Source organism: Phytophthora sojae (genome assembly GCF_000149755.1).
Source record: "Phytophthora sojae unplaced genomic scaffold PHYSOscaffold_5, whole genome shotgun sequence".
Lineage (NCBI taxonomy): Eukaryota > Oomycota > Peronosporomycetes > Peronosporales > Peronosporaceae > Phytophthora > Phytophthora sojae.
The window spans coordinates 4695558-4720899 of record NW_009258119.1 but is presented as its reverse complement, the minus strand read 5'-3'; the positions used below and the strand labels follow the sequence as shown (position 1 = coordinate 4720899).

The 25342-nt window shown below is 56.5% G+C and overlaps 7 protein-coding genes across 7 annotated transcripts; 3 read left to right on the top strand and 4 right to left on the bottom strand.

Annotated features, from left to right (window-relative positions):
* Nucleotides 1-656: 656 nt before the first annotated feature.
* On the top strand, nucleotides 657-7788 carry PHYSODRAFT_508656 (hypothetical protein; the record flags this gene model as incomplete). The annotated part of the gene is made up of 12 exons (XM_009531290.1): nucleotides 657-914; nucleotides 998-1128; nucleotides 1213-1430; nucleotides 1789-4106; nucleotides 4182-4255; nucleotides 4576-4639; nucleotides 4786-4832; nucleotides 5051-5708; nucleotides 5782-6222; nucleotides 6301-6802; nucleotides 6869-7020; nucleotides 7102-7788. The coding sequence occupies 12 exons, from the start codon at nucleotides 657-659 to the stop codon at nucleotides 7786-7788; spliced, it is 5550 nt and encodes a 1849-aa protein (XP_009529585.1).
* Nucleotides 7789-8062: 274 nt separating this feature from the next.
* PHYSODRAFT_561567 (hypothetical protein) lies at nucleotides 8063-9255 on the bottom strand (the record flags this gene model as incomplete). Its single annotated transcript, XM_009531289.1, has 4 exons — nucleotides 8063-8122; nucleotides 8204-8326; nucleotides 8402-8644; nucleotides 8716-9255. 4 exons carry the CDS (start codon nucleotides 9253-9255, stop codon nucleotides 8063-8065), a joined length of 966 nt encoding a protein of 321 aa, XP_009529584.1.
* A 658-nt stretch (nucleotides 9256-9913) lies between these two features.
* On the bottom strand, nucleotides 9914-11593 carry PHYSODRAFT_315999 (hypothetical protein; the record flags this gene model as incomplete). The annotated part of the gene is made up of 1 exon (XM_009531288.1): nucleotides 9914-11593. One exon carries the CDS (start codon nucleotides 11591-11593, stop codon nucleotides 9914-9916), a length of 1680 nt encoding a protein of 559 aa, XP_009529583.1.
* Nucleotides 11594-11968: 375 nt separating this feature from the next.
* PHYSODRAFT_334040 (hypothetical protein) lies at nucleotides 11969-13636 on the top strand (the record flags this gene model as incomplete). Its single annotated transcript, XM_009531287.1, has 4 exons — nucleotides 11969-12755; nucleotides 12831-12901; nucleotides 12962-13308; nucleotides 13378-13636. 4 exons carry the CDS (start codon nucleotides 11969-11971, stop codon nucleotides 13634-13636), a joined length of 1464 nt encoding a protein of 487 aa, XP_009529582.1.
* A 1629-nt stretch (nucleotides 13637-15265) lies between these two features.
* On the bottom strand, nucleotides 15266-18012 carry PHYSODRAFT_315997 (hypothetical protein; the record flags this gene model as incomplete). Its single annotated transcript, XM_009531286.1, has 13 exons — nucleotides 15266-15394; nucleotides 15466-15552; nucleotides 15634-15694; nucleotides 15770-15827; nucleotides 15889-15967; nucleotides 16043-16309; nucleotides 16381-16572; nucleotides 16655-16899; nucleotides 16966-17280; nucleotides 17361-17485; nucleotides 17585-17621; nucleotides 17698-17833; nucleotides 17899-18012. The coding sequence occupies 13 exons, from the start codon at nucleotides 18010-18012 to the stop codon at nucleotides 15266-15268; spliced, it is 1845 nt and encodes a 614-aa protein (XP_009529581.1).
* Nucleotides 18013-20101: 2089 nt separating this feature from the next.
* Nucleotides 20102-22526, top strand: PHYSODRAFT_354832 (hypothetical protein; the record flags this gene model as incomplete). Its single annotated transcript, XM_009531285.1, has 4 exons — nucleotides 20102-22014; nucleotides 22091-22256; nucleotides 22340-22446; nucleotides 22515-22526. Coding segments are annotated over exons 1-4 (720 nt in total), but the record flags the coding sequence as incomplete, so codon positions are not given.
* Nucleotides 22527-22699: 173 nt separating this feature from the next.
* PHYSODRAFT_286394 (hypothetical protein) lies at nucleotides 22700-23689 on the bottom strand. Its single transcript, XM_009531284.1, has 2 exons — nucleotides 23522-23689; nucleotides 22700-23427 (listed from the first exon to the last, which is right to left on the bottom strand). Exons 1-2 carry the CDS (start codon nucleotides 23634-23636, stop codon nucleotides 22808-22810), a joined length of 735 nt encoding a protein of 244 aa, XP_009529579.1. The 5' UTR covers nucleotides 23637-23689; the 3' UTR covers nucleotides 22700-22807.
* Nucleotides 23690-25342: the final 1653 nt, after the last annotated feature.

Genomic DNA, 25342 nt, shown 5'->3' with positions numbered 1-25342 from the left:
GCTGTGCCCCTTCCCGGTTCTGCTCTCCCCATCGCATGGCGAAGCCGAAACTAACGGTCGAACGACACGCAAAAGGGGAAAATAGAACGTTTTTATGAAATTTGTGACACGATTTATGTGAAAAAGAACGAACTGGGACGAGTTTTCATGATTCGCACCATACGAAAACCAAGTGAATCGTTGTACCGCCGTCGCTTCACACAGCAAAACGTTACAACAGCACGTTGAAGCTGTTGCTATGCTGAAAGGTGTTGGTGTTGGAGTTGGTTTCTTTTGGTCACGGGCGTCGGCAATGCGATGGAGCAGCCGTTTTGACTAAGTTGATAGCTGATAGTGGCGGTCACCGATTGGTTTCGCCCGTGAAACGCTCCGGTGCGCTGCGTTGGCCCAACAGTTGGCGAGAACTTGGCGCTGGTTTCTGTTGGTCGATAGGCGGCGCAGTAACATGTGCAGCTCATCAAGAACTAGCGCGGGTTAATCCGGCTTCCGTTCGGCGCACGCGCCCGTGGCTGGCAGCGCCAAGGCTGAGCCTGAGTATTAATACTCAGGCTCACTTCGACTCGACGTTGGCCAAGCTATCTCTATGGTGTGTACCATTATGATGGTACACACCATCAAATTCGCCGAGCTGATCCCAATTGCTCTGGACGATGACCATGCCCACCAAGCTCAAGCTGCTGCTGCTGAGCGACCTCGAGGGACAGACCGCGCGCGTGAACCAGCTCTGCGAGGAGATCGTGAGCTCCGAGGACTGCGACGTGGATGCCGTGCTCGTGACCGGCGGCCTGGTGGCCAAGCGCGGGCAGCACGACTACGAGGCGCTCGAGGCCGTGGCGGCCGCCGAAGGAGACATGATGGCGCTCATCTCGCGTCTCGAGATGATCATCTGCCGCGTGCTATACATCCCGGACGACGTGCGCGCGCTGTCTGGTTGCGTGGATCAATCCCAGGAGCTGATGGGTGGCTGTGCTTGTGTGTGTTGCTTACGGTGGAGCAGAACGACCCGCCCACGACGCGCAGCATCGTCGCGTCGGCGCCGTCGCTGACCCAGTACTCGTCCAATGTGTACTGCCGAGAGGACCAGCTCGTTGAAGGCGTGGCTGTCATGGGCGAAGCGCGATATTTCAAGTAACGCTGACTCATGTACTTGGCGTGATGGATGAAGAGTTGACTAAAACCAGTTCCGCTGCTGCTGCTGTTGCTTGCTGACAGATTGGTGAACGACGGCAAAAACCCCATGCAGGATCGTGACATGGTGCTGGTGCTGCGCGACTCGGCGGTCAAGACCCGACTGCCCGTGGTGGAGAGCTCCTTCTTCGCCGGTTTGCTGCCGATGCTGCAGTCCAACAAGCCAGAGGAGCCTCGGGCGATTGAAATTATCGGTGGCAGCGACCAGCACCCGCACGCGCAGCTTCCGTTGATCTATCCAGGTGCGTCTATGGTGCAACTGGCTGGGTATGAGCGAGCGGAGACTTAAGTGACTGAAGTTAATTGACTCGATGGTATCAGGTTCATTACGGTTGGGTCAGTACACCATCCTACAGCTCGAGAAAGATCCGCTCGACGACAAGTGGGGCGTGGCAGCAGTCATTTCCCATCAGCTCGAGAAAGAAGACGACGCGGGGGAGGAGGAAGCCGCATACTAACGATAGGTCACTTTGCGTCATTTTTGTAATCACTACCGTCATTTTTCTCTCTTCCTCTCACACTTTGTGAGCTTTTCAAATGCAAATATTCCCACTGGACCCCATTCGCTCTTTTCTTGGGGTGCGAGAATCATGGGAACAGGCACCACGTACGACTCGTACTGGGAGAAGCCTCGCCAAGACGCGCCGAGTCTGCGCGAGCTGGAGCAGCTGCGCGTGCTCGCCATGTACGAATTCGAGCCGCCGCTGACGAGTCAGGAGCTGGTGGGAGCGCTGCACGCCTGCGACAACCGCACGGAAGACGCCTACCAATACCTCAAGGTGAGCCGCCGCCACCAACGCGCCATTTCGATCCCAGCGTCGGCGCCGCCAGCCACAACCAGCAGCATGGGGACCCCGGAGCGCGAGCGCGAGAAGCGGCGCATGAGCGCGTCGTCGGTGGACGCGAATGTGACGCCCAGCAAGAGGCGCAAGGAGCACAACAGCTTTGCGCTCATGGACGCAGAGGAGAAGAGCGAGGGAGAAGAGGAGACGCACACACACGATAAGGACGCGACGCTGGACACCCAGCAGGACTCGGAGATGGCCCCCACTGGTGCGGACTGTGCCAGAGCGCAGCAGTTGCTGCTGCAGACCGTGGAAGATCGTGTGGCTGGTCTCCAGCCGCTGCGCAACCCGGACTGGGCGAATGACGTGTGGACAACTCTGCAGGTCTCTGATACGCTGGAGCTGGTCATGCATCTCAACTTGACAGTGGACGCTTTGGCCACCTGGGTGAAGGATGTTGGCACGCAGGACGCGCAGGATATTCGGACGAGGGGTGCAGTGCTGACCGTTGAGGTTGCGGCCAGCTTGCCTCCAAATGTAGCCAATGCGACTGACTCGGTGGCGTGCTCGCCGAAAGATGAGGTGTTGTCGAAGAAAGACGAAGAGGTTGCAGCTTTGGTGCAAACAGAAACCCAGATGGCTGAGCTGAGTGCTTATGCACGCGCCAATGCTGCGAAGAGTGCCATCGAGTGTCTGTCATCGGCCTGCAAGGCGTACATGGATCGGCTGAACTGGTTCAACCAGACAAATGAGAGGAACAGCAAAGACAGCACGGAAGTGGAGGGCGCACTTGAGACGCTACACCAGAAGCTTGCTGCGTTGTCGGACAAGAGCATTCGTGACGTGAAGGAAGCGGAGGGGACGTTGGTAGAAGCCAAGCAGACGAAGGAAACTCGATCGAAGCAAATTCTAGTGTTTGTAAAGAAGCGCCATGAAGAACTCATCGCTGAAGGGGAGACAGAAGCTTCGGCGAGCCTCCAGTCTGTGGTTGAAGTCTGGAAGCGAGACGACGTCGAGGTGCAGGCACTCTGGACATCTCGTAGTGAGAGTGAACAGCGCGTGAAGAAGTCGGCGCAGGCGTTGCAGGTTGCCAATCATGCGTTGGCTTTTCACAAGAACTTGAGCATTCTGTTCCGAAAGGTTCGTGAGCGACGTGAAGAAGCACTGAAGAACTCCTGCAAGTCGTATCAGGAAGCGCGCACGGCTTCGATGGCCCGCGCGACAGCGGCGTTGGAAACGTTTATCCCGATGCTGGCGCGTGCGCTTTGCCGCTACTACGAATTCCACTCGATCCAACAGTCCAAGGCCAAGGAGGAATTGCAAGAACAGGAGAAGGCGCTCGCAGCCCACAACGAGTATTTTGGCGACTCTGCACCAATCAAGAAGGGCGACATTGAGCGTCGTATTCGCGAATTCATTGGCGTGACGCAGAGCTCCACGCAAGTGATCATGGAGATTGCAGAGGGTCAGCAGCAGTTATGGGAGGACAAGCAGTCGGTGCTACCTGAGTCGGTGCGCCTTGTACTGATTCGCGAGTTCAAGGCGTTATGGTTGGAGCTGAGCGGGTCGATGCGGGATGTTATGAAGAAGTTTGTCACAACTATTGAGCTAGCGGCAGGGGGCGTCGTGGCGGTCGAGCCCCTCCAACAGTCCTCATCTCCGGTGTTTGTTACGGTGACAAATAACATGGACGAGCAGGTCATCCCGGCATTTACGGTGCCAGCATTCACAAACAGCCACATTGAAGCGGTCACGCCGTACAGGACGGCGATTTCGGCGATTGTCGCGCCAAATGAGGTCAAGAGTAGCTCCAGTTCCCCCAAGGCACCAAGCGAGCCTAGCAGCGAGCCAGCGACGCAGCCGGGCTCGAATAGCTGGGCTAATGCTGCGGCAACCGCGAGCAACGAGACCAGAGTGCCCTCTACGTTTCCTGAAGTACCTGAGCCGCGCAAACAGCGCCACGAGTTTTCCGTGGGATCGATCCTATACTCGAAGATTACCGTGGGCGAAAGCTGCACGCAGTTTGTCCGCGGTGTGGTGCTCAAGCAGCTGGACAACGACATGTACCTGATGCAGTATGACAACGGCGACAAGTTCTCCGTGGGCAGCTCCTTCCTTTTCACCCAAGACCTGGTACGTCAAGTGTATTCTCTCGGTTCATGTCGTTTTGATTATTGTGCTTACCTCGTTGTCTTTGCTAATTTGCAGATGGAAAAGAGTCTGAAAGCTGGTGGCGCGACGGCTCCTGCTGACCAGGATACTGAAATGGAGGATGCCGAGCAGTCCAGCTGTGCCATTATGTAGCGTGCATGCGGCGTCGAGCCGATGATGATTTTGATTATTAAGTATTGGTAGGAAGGAGGGCGGCCACCAGCAGTCCGCGTGATTTATTTGTTGGAACCGGGTAGCTGAGCTGCCGTAGCGCTGTTGTTGCCGTGTCGGGTCAATGAAAAAAAAAGAGGGAACAACGTTGAAGTTGAAGTGCACCCGTCTCTAAGAGCGCAAGTATGCTCTTCAACTGTATTTTATTGGAAATCTGAGTCCATACAAATCACCAAATAAAATCGTCTTGCACAGCCGCCGACGAGTCCCCATCGATGAGCTCTGGCTTCAGCGCGGAGAGCGCCGCCGCCCACGCGTGGCAGGAGAAGTTCGAGCAGCTGCAGGTGCGTCCACTTCCGCAGACTCTACAGGGCTGTGTGACCCCCACGCAACAGCCTCTACGGCGCTTAGCCCGCTCAGAGACGACCGCTCTTCCCCTCCTTATATTTTGTGTGTTTCTGTGCTGACTCGCTGCTGCTGTTTGAGGTAGAACGAGCTGGTGCTGGCGCAGTACGAGGCGCAGAAGTGGAAGGAGAAGTACCTGGTGGAGAAGCGGCGTCGGCAGAAGACGGCTAGGGACCTTCTGGACCTCGTAGTGCGCGCCGAGCGACTCCCAAACGGAGACGGCGACCCAACCGGCGCTGCAACGGTGGAGAGAACCTCGTCCTTCTTCAGGTGAGGTTGCAATGCTATAAGGAGGGGGTTAAGTCAGTGTTTTGACGTTGGTTTGAGCTCTCCTTGCCAATTGTAAGCAGTAGTCCAGACCACACGGCCAATCTGTTGAGTCCGACGCTGTCGTCTTTCGACTTTGATGACGATTCCAGTGAAGATGACAGTGACGACAGTTGCGGCCAAGCTCCGGGCACGCCGCCGCCACTTGTGGATGCGACGAGAAATGAGTCGGAAGTTGTGACAGAAGGAGAAGATGCCAAGCCGGAGACGATACGCCGCCCGACTCGAACCAGTGACCGAAGCGAACCGTTCAACCCGTCGATTGCACTGGAGCTGCGAGACCGGCAGTCGCTCATGTATCATCTTAATGCTGTAGGAGCCCCGGGAAGAGTGAACCGGTCGTCAACTACAGGTTCTGCACTGGAGGCGGTTGGTGGATCGTCGCAGCGAATGATGGACGGGAAGAACGGAGTCGACGGTGACCACTCACAGCAGCAACACCTCATGTACCGCATCATGTATGCTAAGCCGTCATCGCGCGATATTTGGCACGCGCGAGCCCACCCGCACAAGCTGCAGAATGTGGCGCGTTCAATCATGTTTTCCATGCACCTCAAGAAGGAGCACATCTTCGAACGGTTTTTCGTTACGGGCATGGCTCTCAGCGAGACGGAACGACAGCATCAACCGTCTGGGCTCGCTGGCTACTGGAAACCTAAACTACTCTTTGACTACCCGAACGTACGTGGGTACTATCGGCCGTGATATTTTCTGATGCTTTCTCATTGACTTTGTGTTTCTGTTGCTATGACAGCGAATTAATGACCCTCCTGATGAATCCGTCGCCGACTTTTGTTTTCCACGTGGTGTACCTCTGATGATGTGTACCCCCGAGCAAGCGGCGTCTATCCGAGGCGTAGCAGTGTCCAAGTGGTTCACCGAGATCGAGCCCCTCCAGAAGCATATCAAGGAGGCCCCTGAAACCAGTGGCTATACTTTTCGTCTTACCGGTGCGAAGGGCGAAGTGCTGTATGGATTTTGTGTTGCAGTGATGAAGGATGTAACAACGACAGAAAGCGCATCCAGTAGCGTCGCAGCACCGAAGAGCCCTCGTTCGAGCTGGACTCCCAGCTGGCTTAGTGGGAACTCCTCGTCACCATCTAGCAAAGGGAATCGGTCGGCCATGACGAGCAAAATGGCACCTGTATGCTACTGCTTCACCAGCAAATTCCCGTTCTACCGCTTCCATTTTGCGGTAAGATTCTCTTCTGGGGCATGATTTCTCTATTTTGCTGTCAAGCGCATATCTAATCTGGTGTAAATGATGGTTTAGGTACTACGGGCGATCATTGAAAACGAAACAGAACAGCAGAAAATGTCAACCAACGAACCAGGGGCTGAAGCCAGCGAAGACGAGCAATTTGAAATTGTCTTAAGGCCGTTGCTGGATCTCGCAATGGAATTCACGATTTATCACGAAGAAAATCCGCGCTTACGAGATCGACCAAATGATGTGGAGACGACCGATCAACCCAACCTGGCTTCAATTGCTTCAAAACTGAACGTGTCTTCAGCTGAGCAACGTGCGGTACTAAGCGAGGATACGAACATTAGCCTGAGCAAAAAAGAAGACACTCAGGCGAATAATGAGACGAGAAGACGCCCAAGCCAGCTTCGGAAAAGTCTCAGCACCGACGACATCGGCAACTACAACGGGACTAACGCGTGGATTATGGATAAACCCATGGTGAAGAGCATTGACGCTACTCGACCAAAGGAATATGATCGGGTTATCGTTGGCGACATTTTGGAAGCAGTCGACAGTATCGCGACAGGTGCGGAGTTGCTTGTATCCTTGATTCGGAACCCCTTTTTAACTTGCTGCTTCTTGATTCTTGCAGCATCAATGACCTTCGAGCAAACGATGACACTGCTTGAAAAAGGAAATAGACCAATGCGTTTGCGTTTTCGAAGACCTCACTCCTCGACAGCACCAAAATCTCCGACCAAACGATCGAAGTACCGGCGGTGCTTATCAGCCTCTTCTATCGACGTGCGTTCCTTTTCTTACATACCATCGTAGGCCGCTCAATCACCTACTAACCCGTAACTTGCTTGTCACTATCTATTGTAGATTTTACATCGAGCACGTCGATTCAAGATCAGCGATCCTGGGCATTGGTCGACCACTCGATTTCCATCGTACGACTTTAGTTACCAGTTTCCGAAGCGCCATTCGGATCGATGGGCGATTGGTGTCGTGTTACGATTCCTGACGCCGGACAAAGTGGTGGAAATTATGGCCTACTTGCTGCTGGAGAAGCAGGTTGTGATCATGGGTGACAGCCCCGCCAAAGTATCTGCGGTCTGCACGGCACTTTTGCTTCTGCTCGCTCCGTTCCAGTGGCAATCGACATACATCCCGTTATTGCCATCAGGGCTACTGGACTTCCTCCATTCCCCCGTGCCGTTCCTCGCTGGATGCCACTCGCTCAACGAAACCTCGGAATGGTCCGATGTGTGCTTTTACGACATCGACAGAGATCGCATCGCGGTGCCAGCTGTGACGAGGCATTTGGGTCCCACTTCCATCCCGAATGGTGTAGAACTGTGCCGCCTCCTTCGGAAAGCGAAGGAACGATTTTGCGCTCTGCGTCCCACGGGGAAACCATGGTACGAGCTCTCCGACGAGCAAGACACGATCATTACGCTGACGATGCAGGAGGCGGAGATTTTCCTACGTGATATGGGCTTCGACATTTCTTCGCAGGACTTGGCGGCTTCGATTTCAGGTAGGCGCCAAGCGCATGAAGGTGTTTAATATCTGGCTGATCACTTTTGTTATCTTCTCCAGGAGGACAGAGTTTCTATGACCGGTTGCAGGAAGAAGTGGCCAAGGAGGTGCGCAACAGCATGTACGAGGATTATTTGGACGAGTTCACGCAGACGCAACTATTTTGCCAGTACTATGAGAGTCTACTGCAGCCAGAGGCGCAAAAGGTTCAGAAGCAGTATGCGAACTAAAATTCAAGTTTGATGGTACACATGACGAACGTTGGAAGTATTGAGTGTATGATCCGAGATGGATGGACGGCCTAGTAGTTCACCACTTTCTTGATCGCCTCGAAGTTGCGCAGTGCATCCGGAAGATAGTGCTGATAAAAAACAAAAGGATAGAAATTGTGAGCGAAAGATACTTGGAAACGATAAACTAAAGCTATGGAGGGGGAACTCACCGACTCATACGCCAGCGGGAACGGTGTGTCATAGCCACACACGCGCTGGATGGGAGCCTCCAAACTCAGGAAGCACCGCTCCTGCATACTAGACGAGATTTCGGCGGCGAAACCACCGGATTTCTGAAAGCAATAGAAAAAAAATGTCGTCAGCATCAACGCCAAACCAGCAAGAAAATTACTTTTGCAGCAACATACCGGAGCTTCGTGGCTGATGACTAGCCGGCCGGTCTTGCGCACCGAGTGCTCGATAGTGTCAGCGTCCCAGGGGAAAATGGTCTGCAAGTCAATGAGCTCGCAGCTGATGCCCACATCCTCAGCATACGAGCAGGCCTCTTCAAGCACCCGCATTTGCGCGCCCCAGCCAACTACAGTGACGTCGGTGCCTCGCCGCACGATCTCGGCCTCACTCAAGTTCTGCACATAATCTCCCACCGGCACCTACAGCAAGCACACCAGCAACTGTTAGCAGTTATCACCATGCACTCATTGTCCAAAAACATGCAACGCACCTCTCCGACTGATGCGCGGTACAGCGCCTTGGGCTCCAGGAAGAGCACCGGGTTCGGGTCCCGAATCGACGCCAGCAGCAAGCCCTTGGCCGCCGCAGGGTTGCGTGGCACCACCACCTTGAGTCCGGGCGTGTGCGCGAAGTACGCTTCGGGCGACTGCGAGTGGTAGTGGCCTCCGTGGCCCACCGCTCCGTACGGGGCTCGGAAGGTGAGTTTGCCGCAGTTGAACTCGTTGCCCGAGCGGTAGCGGAACTTGGCGGCCTCGTTCACGATCTGGTCGAAGGCCGGGAAGATGTAGTCGGCGAACTGGATCTCGGCGATGGCCGTGCGCCCCGTGGACGCGTAGCCGATGGCGAAGCCCGCGATGGCCTGCTCGCACAGCGGCGAGTTGAAGACGCGGTCGCTGCCGAACTTCTCGCGCAGGTCCACGGAGCAGCGGAACACGCCGCCGAAGGCCACGTCCTCGCCGAAGAGCACGGCGGAGGGGTCCGTCTCCATGGCCACGCGCATGGCGTCGTTGATGGCCGTGAACATGTTCATCTGCGCCGTTTCGAGCACGGGCAGCGCGTCGTCCTCCTCCTCTTGCGCCTGGGCGAGCGGCGGGGCGGCGTGCAGCGCGCGGGCCAGCGGGGCGCAGCGCAGGAGGCGGCGCGTCAGGGCACGGCGGGACGGGGTCAGCAGGGACATTGGCATCGAGTTCAGGCAGCGCTTGCACTTGCACGGAGCGGGGCTATTCAGGGACTGCCAAAGCGCCACCTTGAGCTTGACCTTGAGCTTGGAGAGCTCTCCAATCCAGGTGTCCAAGTCCGCCCCGTTTTTGCTCACGGCTTTTCGTCTGCATCACGGTAAATGTTTTGATGATGTACGTGAAAAAATGCGCATCGCATTTTGCTTAATGAAGTCAAGACATTGCGCATTTCTAGCACCGGTTCAGTACCGGTTTCGCTTGGCTTTGTCGCCAACTTCAATGCGGTTTGACAGGGTTTGGGAGTTCTGAGGCGACGTCACGCGGCGCACTATTCGAGGCAGAGGAGGGATGACCCACCACGTTGCCGTTTGCCTTGGTGATGACGATCATCTGACGACGGCAAAGTTGCATTTGGTTAGTTTGGTTGATACGCTAGAGCTGCACATGAATCGCAGTGCGAAGAAAGATAAAGAGCTCCCTGGACAGGAGCTACACACAGCAGTTGCCTGCCTAGCTGAGCAGGCTGACGGCCTGGTTCTCGAGGCTTTCGAAGCGCGGGAGCTCGGCCGTGTACGTCTTGGCGTCCTGGTCGATGGGCGTGGCGCTCAGCGAGAAGTCGAGACTGTCGGCCACGTCGAACGGCACGTAACCAGAGGCATTGCTGGCACAGGCGTACCCGTGACGGGCCCGGAAGGCGCCACCCAGCGCAGCCGAGTTGGACGCGCAGGTGAGGCGGTACACGGGGGCGTTGAAGACGTTCGCGAGCACTTGCAGCATGCACTTGTTCGCGGAGGCTCCGCCGACCACAATCAGACGCTGCGGCTTGTTCACTCCAAGTCGTTCGGCGTGCAGACGCAGCGACAGGAATTGGCTCTCCACGACCGCACGCACCTCCACTTCAGGCGGGGCCAGCGAGATGTCGGTGCGAGCACTGCTGGCATCGAAGCCGACAACTCCAGCCTTGAGAGTCGAGGGCGTGATTTCCGGGTCTTGGTAGTAAAACGCCGTGGTGCCTCCGTTGCCCGCCTTGGTGACGTGCATCAGCTCCTCGAACTTCTCCCACGACGCACCAGCGCGGCGGTCGCGGACTTCTTGGCGCGTGAGCGAGCCGTTCTTGAAGCAGATCATGGCCATGACAGTGTCCGGGTCGATCGGGTTGCAGAAGAAGTGGCCTTCTTGTCCCGAGAAGCGCGCGGCCTCCGTTGGCACAACCGCAAAGAGTGTGCTGGACGTCCCCAGCGAGACACCCACATCACCGGGCTGAGAGAGACCAATGCCCGCGAGAGTGCACGGGTTGTCACCGGAGAACGGGATCACCTTGCAGTCAGCAGCAAAACCATATTTCTTCTGGAAGTAGGCGTGGATAGCTCCAACAGAGGAGTACGCGCGCGAAACTTCCGAACCCAGAGCCGTCTTGAGCTTCTCGGGGGCGTCCGTAGAGCTGCTATACTTGGCGGTGGCCTTCACCAGCTCAGGAGACCACACCCTCTCGCGCACGTCGAGGAGGTTCATGCCCGATCCATCACTGTCGTCGATGGGGGTGTAGTCACCACACAGCAGCGAAGTCAGCATCGACGATACCAGGGCGATGCGGCCGCATTTCTCCAGGAACTCGGGGTCCTCGTGGATCCGCTTGGCGATCTGGTTGCCCGTGAAGCGTTCGTACGCTCGAGAGCCACTTATCTCAGCGACGCGGTCAGCTCCACCCACGGCGGCCTCCAGCTCAGAGCAGTATTGCGTCGTGGAGCTGTCCATCCAACTGGGACCGTCCGGTAGACAGAATGCAGGCTGCTGCTGCTTCTCCATGGCCTCCACCATCGAGGCGGCACCAGACTCGGCGGCGGCATCCAAGCACGCACCCAGCGAGAAGCCCTTGCTCCAGTAGACGGAGGCATGCTGCTGCGCGCTGCCACTGACGCTCTTGATCTTGCTCACGTCCACCGGGCTCTTGGCCAGGTCTTCCAGGATGGCGTCCAGCGACTCGACGAACATGAGCGAGGGGATCACCACCTCGTTCTCCTTGGGACGCAGCACGCCGTTGTCCGTGCCGTACTGCGGGAAGCGCTCGTCGAAGCGGAAGGAGCTCTCGAACGCCACGTGGCCGCGCGCGTCCACGACCACAGCCGACATGCTCTGCGTGGAGCAGTCCAGGCCCAGGAAGAGCGCGTCGTCTTGAACGGAGAGCGTCATGACCAGAACTTTTGTATCACTGGACAGAGGAGGGAGGGGAGCTTCGGTCTTGGCGGGGGAAAGGGGAAATGAGCGGCTCAATGACACCAAGCTAAAGGCTGTGGACCCACGCAGCACTGGAAGGATGTTGTAGTGCATGTACAGCTCGAAGATGACACGGGCCCGCTTCAACGTGGTGTCAAGTGATGAGATTAACTGAGCACGTCGCCCCTCCCGATCCTCTGCCTCTGGTTTGGAACAGCAGCCCTAATCACCGGCGACGTCACGGAGGCGCTCTATTCGAGGCACTGCAACAACCAAGGCGTCGCTTGCAGGTTGCAGTCCCATTCCCCAATTTGAGCCCCAACCGAACCAACGCACGATCGAATCGTCACCATGCGCTCCTCGCTGCTGCGCGCGCGTCGTCTGGGCCAGCGCCTGGCCGCCACCCGCCGCGGCTTCCACGCCGGCGCCGTCACTGCGTTCCCCGAGATCCCGTTCAAGCTCGCGGACATCGGCGAGGGCATCGCCGAGGTGGAGGTGCTGCAGTGGTTCGTCAAGAGCGGCGACGAAGTCAAGCAGTTCCAGAACGTGTGCGAGGTGCAGAGCGACAAGGCCACGGTGGAGATCACCAGCCGCTACGACGGCGTCGTCACCAAGGTGCACTACGAGGTGGGCGACATGGCCAAGGTCGGCTCCACGCTCATCGACATCGACGTGGACGAGGCCACGGCCGCCACGGTGCAGGGCGGCGGCAAGAAGAAGGCGTCCCCCATCCCGCGCGCCGCCCCCACGCCCGTGGCTGCTGCTCCTACTCCTACTCCTGTTCCGGCGCCGGCTCCTGTGGCGCCAACCCCCACGCCCGTGCAGGCCTCGACGCCCGTCGCCTCGAGGATTCCGATCGCACCTCGTAGACTTGACAGCGACGAGAAGTTTTTGACGTCACCGTCGGTGCGGCGACTGGCCAAGGAGCACAACATTGACCTGCACGATGTGGAGGGCACGGGCCCGCAAGGTCGCATCCTCAAGGGAGACCTGCTGGAGTACATCAGAGTGCTGGCTGCCCAGCCGTCGAAACCTGCGACGTCTGGCGGCCAGAAGGCTGCGGCTACTACTCCTCCTCCTGCTGTCGACGGGTCGAATGCGGTGTACTTGCAGCAAGACACAGTGGTGCCGCTGACGCGTAAGTTGTTATGCTGCTTATGGCGTGTTGGATTGGGTGTCCCGTGCTGACAATTTGTGATTGTCCTGAATGCAGCTATCCAGAAGATGATGGCCAAGTCGATGAATGCGGCACTGCAGGTCCCTCATTTTGGCTACGCGGATGAGGTGAGCTTCGAGTATCTTTCTGGAGTTATTTCAAGGTGCTAACTGAAGTTTGTACGATAGATCCGAATGGATGCGCTGTACGATCTCCGGAAGGAGTTGAAGCCGCTCGCGGAGTCGCGCGGTGTGAAGCTATCGTTTATGCCTTTCATCATCAAGGCTGCGTCCCTGGCGCTCAAGCACTACCCCATGCTCAATGCCACTGTGAACGATACCGAGACGGAGCTGACACTTGTCGCGGCTCACAACATTTCGGTCGCCATGGACACGCCCACGGGCCTGATCGTACCGAACGTCAAGAACGTGCAGACGAAGAGCATCATGGAGATTGCGGAGGACCTTAACCGTCTTCAGCAGCTCGCAGTTGCAGGAAAGCTCGCCCCCGCCGACCTCACCGGAGGAACATTCTCGTACGTATTTCCATCTTTGCTATTTATTTAGTCGTCTGTTGCTAATCTGTATCAATATGCGCTGTGCAGGATCTCCAACATCGGCAGTATTGGCGGCACGTACATGAGCCCCGTCCTCATGGTTCCTCAAGTGGCTATCGGAGCCATTGGCCAGATCCAGAAGCTTCCACGATACGACGCAGAGGGCAACGTCGAGCCCGTGCGCCTAATGAATGTGTCCTGGAGTGGTGACCACCGTGTGATCGACGGAGCGACGATGGCTCGCTTCTCGAATCAGTGGAAGGCGTACCTCGAAACGCCGGTTAGTATGCTCACAGAAATGAGTTGATCACAGAGAATAGAGCAGCGTTTGCACTCTTTTTGGGGGCGAAGTCCCCCCTAATCATGAGACTCCGTTTTATGGAGTTTTTACGTCTCTTATATACACTCCGCTTTATTTTTTACATTAATTCTGCGAATGGGTTAGGGTCACAATTTAGAATCGCTCACACGGGGATTAAAAAATGAAAAAAATACCTCGGTTAAACAACATTTATATGCTTATCGGTAGGTGGTATCGGCACGGATTTTTCTGAGCTGAACCGACGTCACTATCTTTAGATGCTATAAAACCAGCGGGTCGAAGTTATGAAACAGCAAATTCGACCGTTAGTATGGAGGACATCAGAAATAGACTTAAACGTGACATTTTACCCTTATTTGGACCCGATTAGGACCCTTTATTAAGCCTATTTGCCTTTCAAACCTTATGCTGTCATGTTGGCAAGAAGTCTGCGGCCCTTCGGGATCGCTTGACCAGCGCACAACAGAGAGTCCAAGCATCAACAAGCAGAGCCTCAAGGAAGCGCCAACGCTACGCCAAGTAGCAAGCAGCTTTGCATGCTGATGACCGGGTACTGTCGAGCAGCAATTCTCTAAATTACATTGAAGGCTATGCGCGGATGACGAGCTGGACGATGAGCTGGGGTGTACGAGCCGGAGTCCGTGTCGGTGCTTCTTGGTAGCAATAATGGCTCTCTTTTGGCCCGTTCGAGCTCGCCTGCTACTTCGCTTTGAAGAGATCAGACAGCTCCAAGTCCTTCCTGCACGCTATAGGCGCCGATTATTTGCTCCTTTCCAGTCTGCGTTAATTCATTCATTGCGTTGCTCATGAAAAGATGTTCGACTAAGCAAATACATTAGCCCACTCAATTACAGTTCTGTTGGGTCGATCTCGGGCGTCGCAGCTCTGCTTTGATACCCTACATGCATGTGTGATGGTACGATATCAGGCTCAACTACATTATTTTGAGCTAGTTATCGTTCATTATATATGTTTCCTTATTGCGCTCAACGTGCATGAGGTTATCTACCTACGCGTGCAGACTAACAGTTTTGAACAGCCGTGCATGCCATAGTCGCGGCAGCAACATTGGCCATTGCGGCTGGGTGCAGATGACATCTGGAGGAAGAATTTCAACATGGATCGCGAAAGGTTACTGGAATAATTCGCTCGTATTTTCACTCTGAAAATGAACACACCACGAAATTGAAACATCGAAAGTTAACCCCTTATTCACTTTTCGTTGTGCGAGTGTGCACATTCTGCTATTACATAAGTAAAATACAAGTGTACTGGCATTCGAACCACAAGTCAGGTGTATCAGTCTACCGTAAATAACAACGTATGAATGGTATGTTGTTTGCAAAATAGCCAGCATATCGGGGAGCGTGAAAGGGGAAATAAAGCGCTAGATTTTGCAAGCGGCTTTGTACTCAAATTCCTCAAGTGGGGACGTCGTCCAAAACTCTGTGGTCAGCATAGTTTTGGGGGTCGACCCCTAAAGCAACATGAGCGCAGCGACCGTGATGCTCCGCTAGTGATAAGAAAGTTAGGGCTGGTTGTTTTATAGTAGTAGTATTGCGCCCGCTTAAATCCCGGTTGCTTGCAATGACACTTTTGATGAACGTCATGGCGCTAACGTTCACGGAGGTACTCACTGCAAGCTCCACCACCAGTGTTGGCTTGATTAGGGATGGATACCCCCTGTTGAGATGCCATGAGCAACACCTCTTGAAGTAATTCCTGAGGAAGCCCGACGAAAGCCTACAGATACGCAAACCCACATAAGTCAATGAGGTAGGAGACAGATATTGAAAGGAAGAAGGCCGTCGCACCTGGGTTGCGATCACTCGGGCAAAGTGGTCCAATACAAAGCTCAAACAACGTTTCTTCAGCGTGTACGCGCTGCGGAAATGGGCCGACTGCACACCACAGAGCATCGGAGTACATAAGGATATCGCGCAAGGAACTCAAGATGGCATCGACGAGCTAGCTGTACAAACCTCCATGATGATGACGACGTTTTCCACAGATAAAATTTGTAGCAATGCGCTCTCGCACGTGCTGCCATAATACACAAACGACAGAAATTCACTATCAACTGCGAGAACTCCAAAGTGTTGAGGAAGCGACTCGTACCTTCGAAGCCTTGTGACCAAGTATTGATCAGCCAGCGCATGCAGCTCCAGCGCGAAGTCTGTTCAGCAACAAAAGAATAAGCGTGCAATTTGCGGTCAAGGAAACGAACTAACTCGTACCTGCAGTCACGTCTGGTAGTGAAAGCGCAGCGACTTGGTCCGTGTAGAGAAATTCCATTAGAGCTGCGAAGACATCATACTACCGCAACATCAAAGAGCAGGATTGATAAGTAAGTTCCACGGTTTATCACGACAACAATCACACCCCACTCACCGAGTATTCCGGAATTATAATTTCCGATAACGAGCCGTCCTTCATTCGGCCATCCAGCATCTTTTCAAGCGGCTCACAACGAGCTACCAAGATACAGCTGTGAGCGAAGAGTGGACGGCCCTCCACCACAAAAGTCACGTCACTCCGAGTTGAGTTGTTTAGCATCTTGCGCAGGTCTCCATTCAGTGTTCCTGATCCTTGTGCTGGTGGAGTCTCGCCTTCAGTCGGACCAACTAAACACACGGAATGGTAAAACCCAGCAGCGACCTAGATGCACAAGAATCGACGCCATTAATCAATAATATGTAGGCTACAGTGTTTTCTTTCGAGACGCGTACCTTGGTGACGGTTTTGTTTCGTAGAGTTGATATGAGTTGTGGACTCAAGCAGTCAACTGACGTCTCTAACCCGAGCTGGCCATGGTTGTTACGGCCAAATGGAAACACCTTCCCGTCATCCGAGAGTACGAGAGTGTGGTAGCAACCACACGCCACCTGAGTGATTCGCATTCGTGCCAAGCTTTCTACCCGCTAAATAGCATTCCAAACAAACAAGCACAAAACATTATTTTCACGACCTGGAGACTAGGTATTCTGTCACACTTTAATGTACCGCTGGGCGTGCCATGTGCATCTTGTGTCCGAGACCAAGCTGGCCGTAGTCATTGCGACCGAATGTGTAGACAGCGCCGTCTTCGGTAACAACTGCGGTGTGGTGGTATCCGCACGATAGTTGCGGAACCACGAGTCGATCTAGAGGTGCGGCAAGCCGCGTTGGCTGTGATACCGGCTCTGACGTACTGTCGAGCCCAAGCTGGCCATGATCATTCTTACCAAAGGCAACAACACCTCCGTCCCCTGCACCAAATAGCACGTTGCACCATTATTTGGTATGCCCCATACCTAGAAGGTGATATCACGTACTGAGCGAAGCGATTGTGTAATGCTGGCCGCAGGCAACTGCCAGGACGGGGCGTCGGAAGAAGTACTCTACTGGTCGAGGCACGAGCTCACCGTTACGGTGGTCACCCAAGCCCAGTTGGCCGTAGTCATTGCAGCCGCAGGCATACAGGTCGCCATTGTCCATCACAATTGCCGTGTGGAAGTAGCTGCAGCCCACGTCAGCTACGCGCTTGCCAGCCAGCTCTTCGACCAGTGTCGCCTCCATCACGGTTGTCGACGAGCCTAGCCCCAATTGTCCGCGCATGTTGAACCCAACAGTGTACAAGTTGCCATTTGCTAGCGGACAGCAACAGCCACCCCAACAAGTCAGAGGCATATCCACACACATTCCTCTAAGCACTACAGAGACCGCTTACCATGTAGTGCTGCAAGGTGCTCACTGCCATTTCCCGAGAAAATCCGGACTGTGCGGTTAGAGCTCAGTCCCGGAGAAAACCGCAGTGTCGGCACTCGCTCCGTTGTGCCGATAGCACACTGTCCACTGCAAGTACCACGGAAAACAACCAAAGCAGAGGTCAGTTGCACTACCTTATTGCAACCAAATGGGTCATCAAAAGCAGCAAACATCGAAGTACTCTACCTGTCATTATAGCCGCACGTGTACACGTCTCCGTCCTCTAACCCAATTGCACAATGGAGCACGCTTCAATCAGATGCAGCCCAATCCACCAACGTACATGGTTACCGACGCACCGAATAGGATGGCAGTCTGCTCGTTCCCGCAGGCCACATCCACCACACGTCTGCCGTGGTTGCTGTTGCCCAGATCTACCCGAATGGGCGCGCTGCGGTCGGTCGTATCGCCCAGCGCCAGCTCTCCGTACGTGTTCTGGACGTCAATTAAACGTTAATTGGCATGGGAATCCAACGGCAATGCGGGGCTGGCTGCCGCACCTGTCCGAAGCTGTAGACGCCTTCCACCTCGAGGACGTCGCTCTCGCCTTCGTCGTCGCTGGACAGGGGCAGCACGAAGGCCGGCGGCGCCGCGAGCAGGTGGTTCGCCGCCATCGGTGGACGCTCGACGCGAAAAAGTTTTGGATCGCTGGAGTCTATTGTGATATTTCGTCCCTTTTATGCCCGATACGAAACCCGAAATGTGCTGGTAGCGCATCGTTCAGCGAACGGTCGCGTTCGAACTTTTTGTCGAACGACCTTTGGGCAGCCAATCACGGCGCGTCTGGGTGGAATCAGGCGTCCTTCTGAAAGTGACCCGCGCCGCAGCTGCATGACGTGCCTTGCCCTTGGACGCCTGCATGGCCTTGGCTTGCAACGCGAGACCCAGCAGCTCCCTCGAGACAAGTAGGTGCTGCACCGCTACGTGGCTCGCTCCGGCGTGGCTCCAGGATGAAGCGCTGGTGCCCGAGCGGGTTCTGGTTGTGGCGCTCCAGACCCAGCGCAGTAACGCCGCCACGCCAGGATGTGGTTGCTCTGCACGCAATACCCCGGCAACGTCTGGCCAGGACCGGCCGCTCCGAGATGAAGCAGCACGCGCCAGCTGCACGCGTCGCTGCTGGAGGCCACCTTGTCTTGCCTGCCAGGAAGTGAAAGGCAGCCGGGCTTGCAGTGTAGACCCGACAGCCGCAGGCAGCAGAGCCCCAGCCAGCAGCGAGCGGAATCCGCGAGAAAATTCCTTTGCCCGCCCCAGCTTGAAGCGGAGCGCGCTGTTTCGCCCCTATCTGCGCACCCCGAGCCTCGCCAGCCGCCGCTCCGCCGAGGATCAGCTCCGGTGCCGTGCCAGCGCCGGCGCCACCGCACTGCCGGCGCTGCGGGCTTGCTGGCACCCAGCCCGGGGCTCCGAGCGCGAGGTCTGCCTGGCGTGGGGCCCCCCACTGGGGGGATCACTTGCGAGCTTCCCTCGCGAAATTCGAAACGCGGCATACTGAAAACCAGTGGCGTACCCGTCTATGCATGGGGCCGGCTTCAACGCCCCAAGATCTATCACGGATCGATAGTCTCGGGGCCAGCCGCTGCCGCTGGCGCCGCCGAGGCCCTCACTTAGCATCTCTCCCGCTCGCGCGCACGTCCATCGCCTCGAAGGAAGGGAGCGCAAAGCGACTCAGCTCCGCTCGGCTCAACGAACTCCACTTCCCGGCCAGCCAAGCTTTGCCCAGAAATACGAGGACCTCCTCTTCTAATTCAGGAACGCGAGTGGAAAGTTTTTCCAGATTTTCCCAGCCCCGAAACAGACCGAGCGACAGCCAGCCGCCAGTACGCCAGCTGCAGCCTCGCCCTAGTCTTGAATTCGCCTCTCAGGCCTCAGCTCTCTTCGTGCTACACTCACGTCCATGGTGGCCAAGAAGGACCTGCCGCTGCTGCAGCACGGCGGCTACGCGGCCACGAGCCCCACGGCGTCGTCCGTGTCGTCGTCCTACTCGCGCGTGGCCTCCGAGGAGCTCATCGTGCCCGCGCCCGACAGCGTCAACTCGGTCTACTACGGCGTCGACGCCTTCTCGCCCACGCTCGTGGACTTCTACACCGTGGACCAGAAGCGCATCGTCTGGTCCTCGCGCGCGCACCGCAAGATGATGACCACGCTCTACCGCGCGTGGCACGGCCGCACCTGGAAGGTCTATTCGCTCAGCTTCTGGGCCAGCCTCTGCGCCATTGTGGCCTTCACGCTCTTCGTCTCGGGCGTCGCGGGCGAGGCCATGGCGCACGGCGCGCGCGGCTACAAGGCCGCCCGCGAGCCGGGCAACCAGGTGCACTCGTCCGTGGACCTGCCGCTGCTGCTCGCCGCCGTCTTCTTCCTCGCCTACCACGCCATCACGTACCTGGAAGTCATCAACTGCTGCCACAACCTCGAGATCTGGCTGGAGGAGTACTTCCACGGCACCCAGCCCGTGCTGGAGCGCCAGTACGTGGGCTTCTTCCCGAGCCGCATCGACTTCTGGACCGCCATCTTGGGCATGCTCGGCTCCATGCTCTACGTGTTCGCGCGCGCCTACGTGTGGGCGAGATCCGACGCGGACAACTTTGGCGTCGTGGACGTCAAGCGCGACGAGCTGAGCCTCATCGTGGGCTACTGGGTGCCCTTCTTCGCCGGGTCGTTCCTGCTGCTGCTCAGCGCCTACCTGGCGCACGTCGAGGTCGTCCACCAGTGGTTCTCGTGCCGCCTCACAACGCTCGAGACCTGGGTCACTGGTGCGTTGCACGCTATCCATAACCTTTTTTGCTGATATGAACCCTGTGCTGACTGTGATGTGTTTTTCTTGGTTGCAGGCTTGAACATGATGGCGATGATCGGCTTCTTCCTGTCGTCGACGCTGCAGTTCATGGACCCGTTCTCGGTGCTGTTCTCGTTCCAGGCCTGCGTCGTGCCCTTCGCCTCTGGCTGCCTGCTGGGACTTGGCTCCAGTGTGCTTAGCATCGTGGAGCTAGAGAACATCCACAAGCGCCACAAGCACCCGGAGTACGGCCTCTACGAGACGCCTACGGGATACGGCACTGCGAGCTACGGGTCGTTCAAGCAGCAAGTATAAGTATAATGCATGGCCTACCATTGATTCTGCTGCTGTTGCAGCAAACAGGCAGAGAGACAGTAATATATGCTCTACGTCTACGCCGATATCAGAATCCACCTTCATTCCTGCGTCTCCACCTAGAGGTTGGGCCGTGCTGCGAGAACAGTACCAGATCAGGCAAGGAGCACCGTCAGGAAGCGTCCACGGCTCTGGATGTCGGTGTTGGACGGGTACGCAGCGACAGCCTTCTGCACCAGCGACGCATGGGGTTTGGCCACCGCGGCGTTCTCGTCTGCTCAAATATGCAACAACAATCAGACCAAATGAGCTGAGGTGGTCGCTCCATTCACCCAGAAAACAACAACAGCCATCGCACCCGTGTTGGAGCAGAAGACCAGCAGTGCCCAGCAGCCCTCGGCTTGCAGAGCTTCGTTCTCCGGGTGCGTCTCCATCGCCTTGAGCACAGCGGCGATCGCGCCTTGCTCCCGAACCAGCACTAGATTAGGCACTGCAAACAAGCAACAGCAACACAGAGATACAACATGCCAGTTAGCTCTCCAGCTTCCGATGCATTCCCAGGACCTCACTTCAGCTTACAGCAGTGGAATGCGACATTGCGCAGCGCGTGGCAGCCGTCTTCCTGCACGGTTCCGTTGGAGATGTTGCGCTCCATGGCGTCCACGATGGCCTTAATGGCGCCCGCTTCACCGGCCGCTTCCTTCCCGACCGCTGCATCAAAGAACGAAGAGCGATTTAGTTGTCGGTTTTCAATTGACTCTCATACTGTACGCCAACTCACGGTTGTTGAACGTGGCGCGCGAGAGCTTGGAGAAGCCCTCGGCCGCCACGAACGGAGAGTCGCTCTGAACCATGGCGATGGCCTCGGCCACTTCGCCGGGCACGGCCACCGCCGCCTCCTTGCCTTCCTCCTGCACGCGCGTACTCGACCGCACCACCACCATTTCGACTTTCTCCAGATTATGCGCCATGTGCTCTTATCACTTGTAGAGCAGTTTTGGGTTTTTGTCTTTTGACTCCTACATTTGTAGAGCAATATAATACCAGGTAAAATATCCTGCGCTCACTTCGAGACCTTCTCTAGTTGCAGCAAGTCATGGGGAACAAGCAGGCCAAGCCTTCGCCGCCGTCGCCGCCGCCGTCCAGCGCCCCGCGCAGTGCGCCCGTGTCTGCGCCCACTCTGTCGGCTCCTCCCGCGCCCGTGTCGGCCCCGGCTCCTGCCCCTGCTCCTGTCCCAGCTCCAACTCCGGCCCCCGCGCCTCGCACCGTGTCGGCGCCGCCTCCCGCGCCGCCGACGCACTCGCTGCTGGAGACGAAGCTGGCGGACGTGGACGTGTCCGCCGTGTTCTCGCAGCACGAGATGCTTTCCATCCGCAAGCACCTGGCGGCGGTGCTGGGCCAGCACGAGAACGACGCAGTGGTCATCCCTAAGGACGAGTTCTTCCGCTTCTTGGCGGGCGGCGACGGCAACACCTCCAGCCTCTACGTCAACCGCCTCTACGCAATCTTCGACATGGACAAGAAGGGCCACGTAAGATCTTGGGACGGAGGGGGAACGCAGGGTTGGAGGGATACTTATAGCTTGTCTCTACTGTTTGTGTTTGCAGGTGACGTTCGAGGACCTGATGAAGGGCTTGTCGCTGCTGAGCCAGAAGGCCACGCGCGAGCAGAAGCTCATGCTGTCCTTCTATCTGCTGGACCCGGAGGGCACGGGCTTCATCACCAAGAAAATGACCACGGAGCTCCTGCGCTCGTGTCTTGCGGAATGCAGCGGTGCGTGATGCGTATCTTTCCGGTGGCTGTTTTGTTGGTGTCCTTTTGCTGACATTGTTTGGGTGCTTTGTTGGGTAAAACAGAGCTGGAGATCTCGTTGTCGGAGGATCAGCTGGTCCATATTGTGGATAACACGTTCCTGGACGCCGACCTGGACCGCAACGGAGTCATCGATCTGAACGAGTACCAGGTGCGTATCTTGCTCCCTTCTTGCAGTAGTCGCGAGCGTAATAATTGACCTACTGTATTTTATTGCAGGCCCTTGATGCGAAGCACCCCGGGCTCTTTGACTTCCTGACGGTGGACGCGTTCGGCGTGCTCAACCACCTGGAGAAGGTTCACTCGATGAGTATCACTGTTCCTCAGTAAGTCACAATAGTAGCTCAGTCGAGAGGCTTGTGATCCTTAAGTAGTGCCTTTTGCAAGCAAGCTCAAGCGAGGCTACAGTAGCTCAGCTCCGCGCTTTCATTAACAAATTAGCAATGCTATCCTTTGCATCGCAACGGGGGATCATGAGCTTGCCGAACCTATCGCTAGTACTAGCAGCGGATTTACTTCTTCTTCTCCGGCAGCGCCGCGGGCGTCATGCCGGTGATGCCGTACAGGGCAATGTACGCCTGCTGCTTCTTGATGAGGCTCGTGGAGATGGCGCTCTTCTTGATGCCAAGACCCCACTTCTCCTCAAACACGGCGCCAGCAGCCGGGGCGGGCGCAGCGGCCTTGGGGGCAGGGGCAGCCTTAGCCACGGGCGAGGCCGGGATGGCCGGGCCGGGCACCGTCTTCTTCGTGGTCTGCGAGGTCACCAGGAAGTCCTGGGGCACCACGGGCTCGTTGGTCTTGACGTCAACAGCAACCTCCTCCTTCTTGGGGGGCTTCTCCTCCGAGAGCACGGGGGCAGCGGGGGCCGCCGGAGCGTCCTCCAGCTTGAAGTCCTTGAAGGCGGCAATGGACTCCTCCTCGTCGCACACCACCATCATGGGCTGGCCCACGGGGATGTTCTCGGCGCCCTCCGGGATGAGGATCTTGGCCAGGAACATGTCGTCCGTGGCCTCGTAGTCGACGACGGCCTTGTCCGTCTCGATCTCGCACACGATGTCGCCGGCGTTGATGGCGTCGCCCTCCTTCAGGACCCACTTGGACATGTTGCCCGTCTCCATGGTCGGTGACAGCGCTGCATCAATTTTTATAATACAAGACAATTGTCAAATCGTCAATCCCAAGAGCTCCACTAGAGTAGATACGTAGATATCCGTGCGGTGACGTACACGGCAGGCCGATGACCTCGTGGGGCGGGTACGAGGCGAAGCCGCGCGAGACGCAGGCGGCGACGCGGCGCTGGGCCGGCAGGGCGGAGCGGAGACGGAAGGCGGTGCGCAGCATGGCGAGTACTTGAGGCGTCGGGGGCGAGTCGAGTAATGACCGGCGGTCGGTCCCCAAGCAGCAAATTGGGCAATTTGTTGGATGGTGTGTAGCAAAAACAAGCGCATGGGTGTCTCTGATTGGCCAAGAGATTCAAATCGTGCGTGGCACATTTCCAAAGTGTCGATTTGCATTGCCTGGATGGATGAACCAAACCCATGGACATGTTACTGTAGACTTTGGCACGGTGGGTGCACTGCACGAGCATTTCTTACGCAGTTATAGTAGAATAACTTCGAAAACCTTAGTACGTATTTCACTCCAGCATTTCCCAGTCACCGTCGCCATTGGCGACCGCGGTGCTCGCTTCGCTCGGGGAGCTCTTGCCGCTGCTTTCCGCCGATGCCATGGCTGCAATTGCCGAGGCGGCGTCGGCTTCGATCGCTGCGGACAGCGGCGCCGCTTGCTTGATGGACTTCTTCTTCTCCCGCTTCAACTTGGCCGGAGACGACTTGGGCTCCGCTGCAGCGTCATCCGCATCGTCCTCGGTGTGATCAGCCTTCTCGGTTTTGATGCTGACGTCCTTGGCGGCTTTCTTCGCAGCCTTCTTCTCCGTCGTCGGCTTCTTCGCAGGTGAGTCCTTCGCGTCATCTTCGGCGTTTTCCTCGCTAGGAGAAGAGCTAGGCGAGTCCGGCACTGCCGTGCTTGTGCGCGCTGATGCAGCGGACAAGAGGTGGAGGTCCGCCAGCTCTGGACGGTCAGTTCCGCTGATCAGGCTGATACCTTGGACACTGAGAGCCTGCACTTGTCCGAAGAGGTTCAATACAGCGGCCAACCGAGCGCGCAGAGTCTCGACGTCGTCGTCTTGGCCGATACTGCTTGTTGACATCACGAGCAGAAGGTTACTACATGCAGCAATTATCCGTGGGAAACGGGGACAGACCTACCTTTCGGCAGCAACAGTTGGAGGAGACTCCGTCGATGCAGACGCAGCAGCACTTGCAGCTTCTCGTTGTTGCTTCAGCTGCACATCAATACAAATACAGCATTAGGTGTGAACAGAGCTAGCGACACCAACACGCCTGCGTACCTCCTCTTTAGAGCTTGCAAGCTCGGCGCGATGCGTTTCGAGCTCGCTTCGAAGAGATGCAATAGCTGCTTGCAGCTCTTGTTGCTCCTTCGCATCACCACCACTTTTGCTGGCCTTGGCGGCCTCGGCAGCGGCTATAGAAGCTTCTGCAGCCTTGTTTTCAGCAGCCACGACCTTGTCTTCTGCAGCTGCAAGGAGTCCCATGAGCTCCGAGCTCTCATCCTTCGACGCATTAATCTTTTCTTCGAGTTCCCCGATCTTCTCCTCACGTTCCGCCAACGCCTTCTCCTTTTCGGCCAAGGTACTTGTCAGTTCAGTGACCTTCTCGCGCAAACTCGCGAGTTTATCCTCGCATTCGGCCAGCTCTACCTCCTTCGTGCTAAGTGTTGTCTGCAGCTTTTCGTTTTCATTGGAAAAGGCCGCCATCTTCTCGCTCATCTCTCGTCGCTGCTCAAAGTGTTCAGCCTCCACCTTTTGCTGATACTTCTTCGTAGCTTCTTTGAGTTTTGCAGCAATTTCTTGGGTCCTGGCTTCGCGGTCGGCCTCCTGGCTCTTTTTAACGGTTTCCTTAATCTTCAGCTCCATAGTTTTATCCTTGGCAGTCAGCTCTTCTTTCAGCTTCAGAATCTCTACCGCA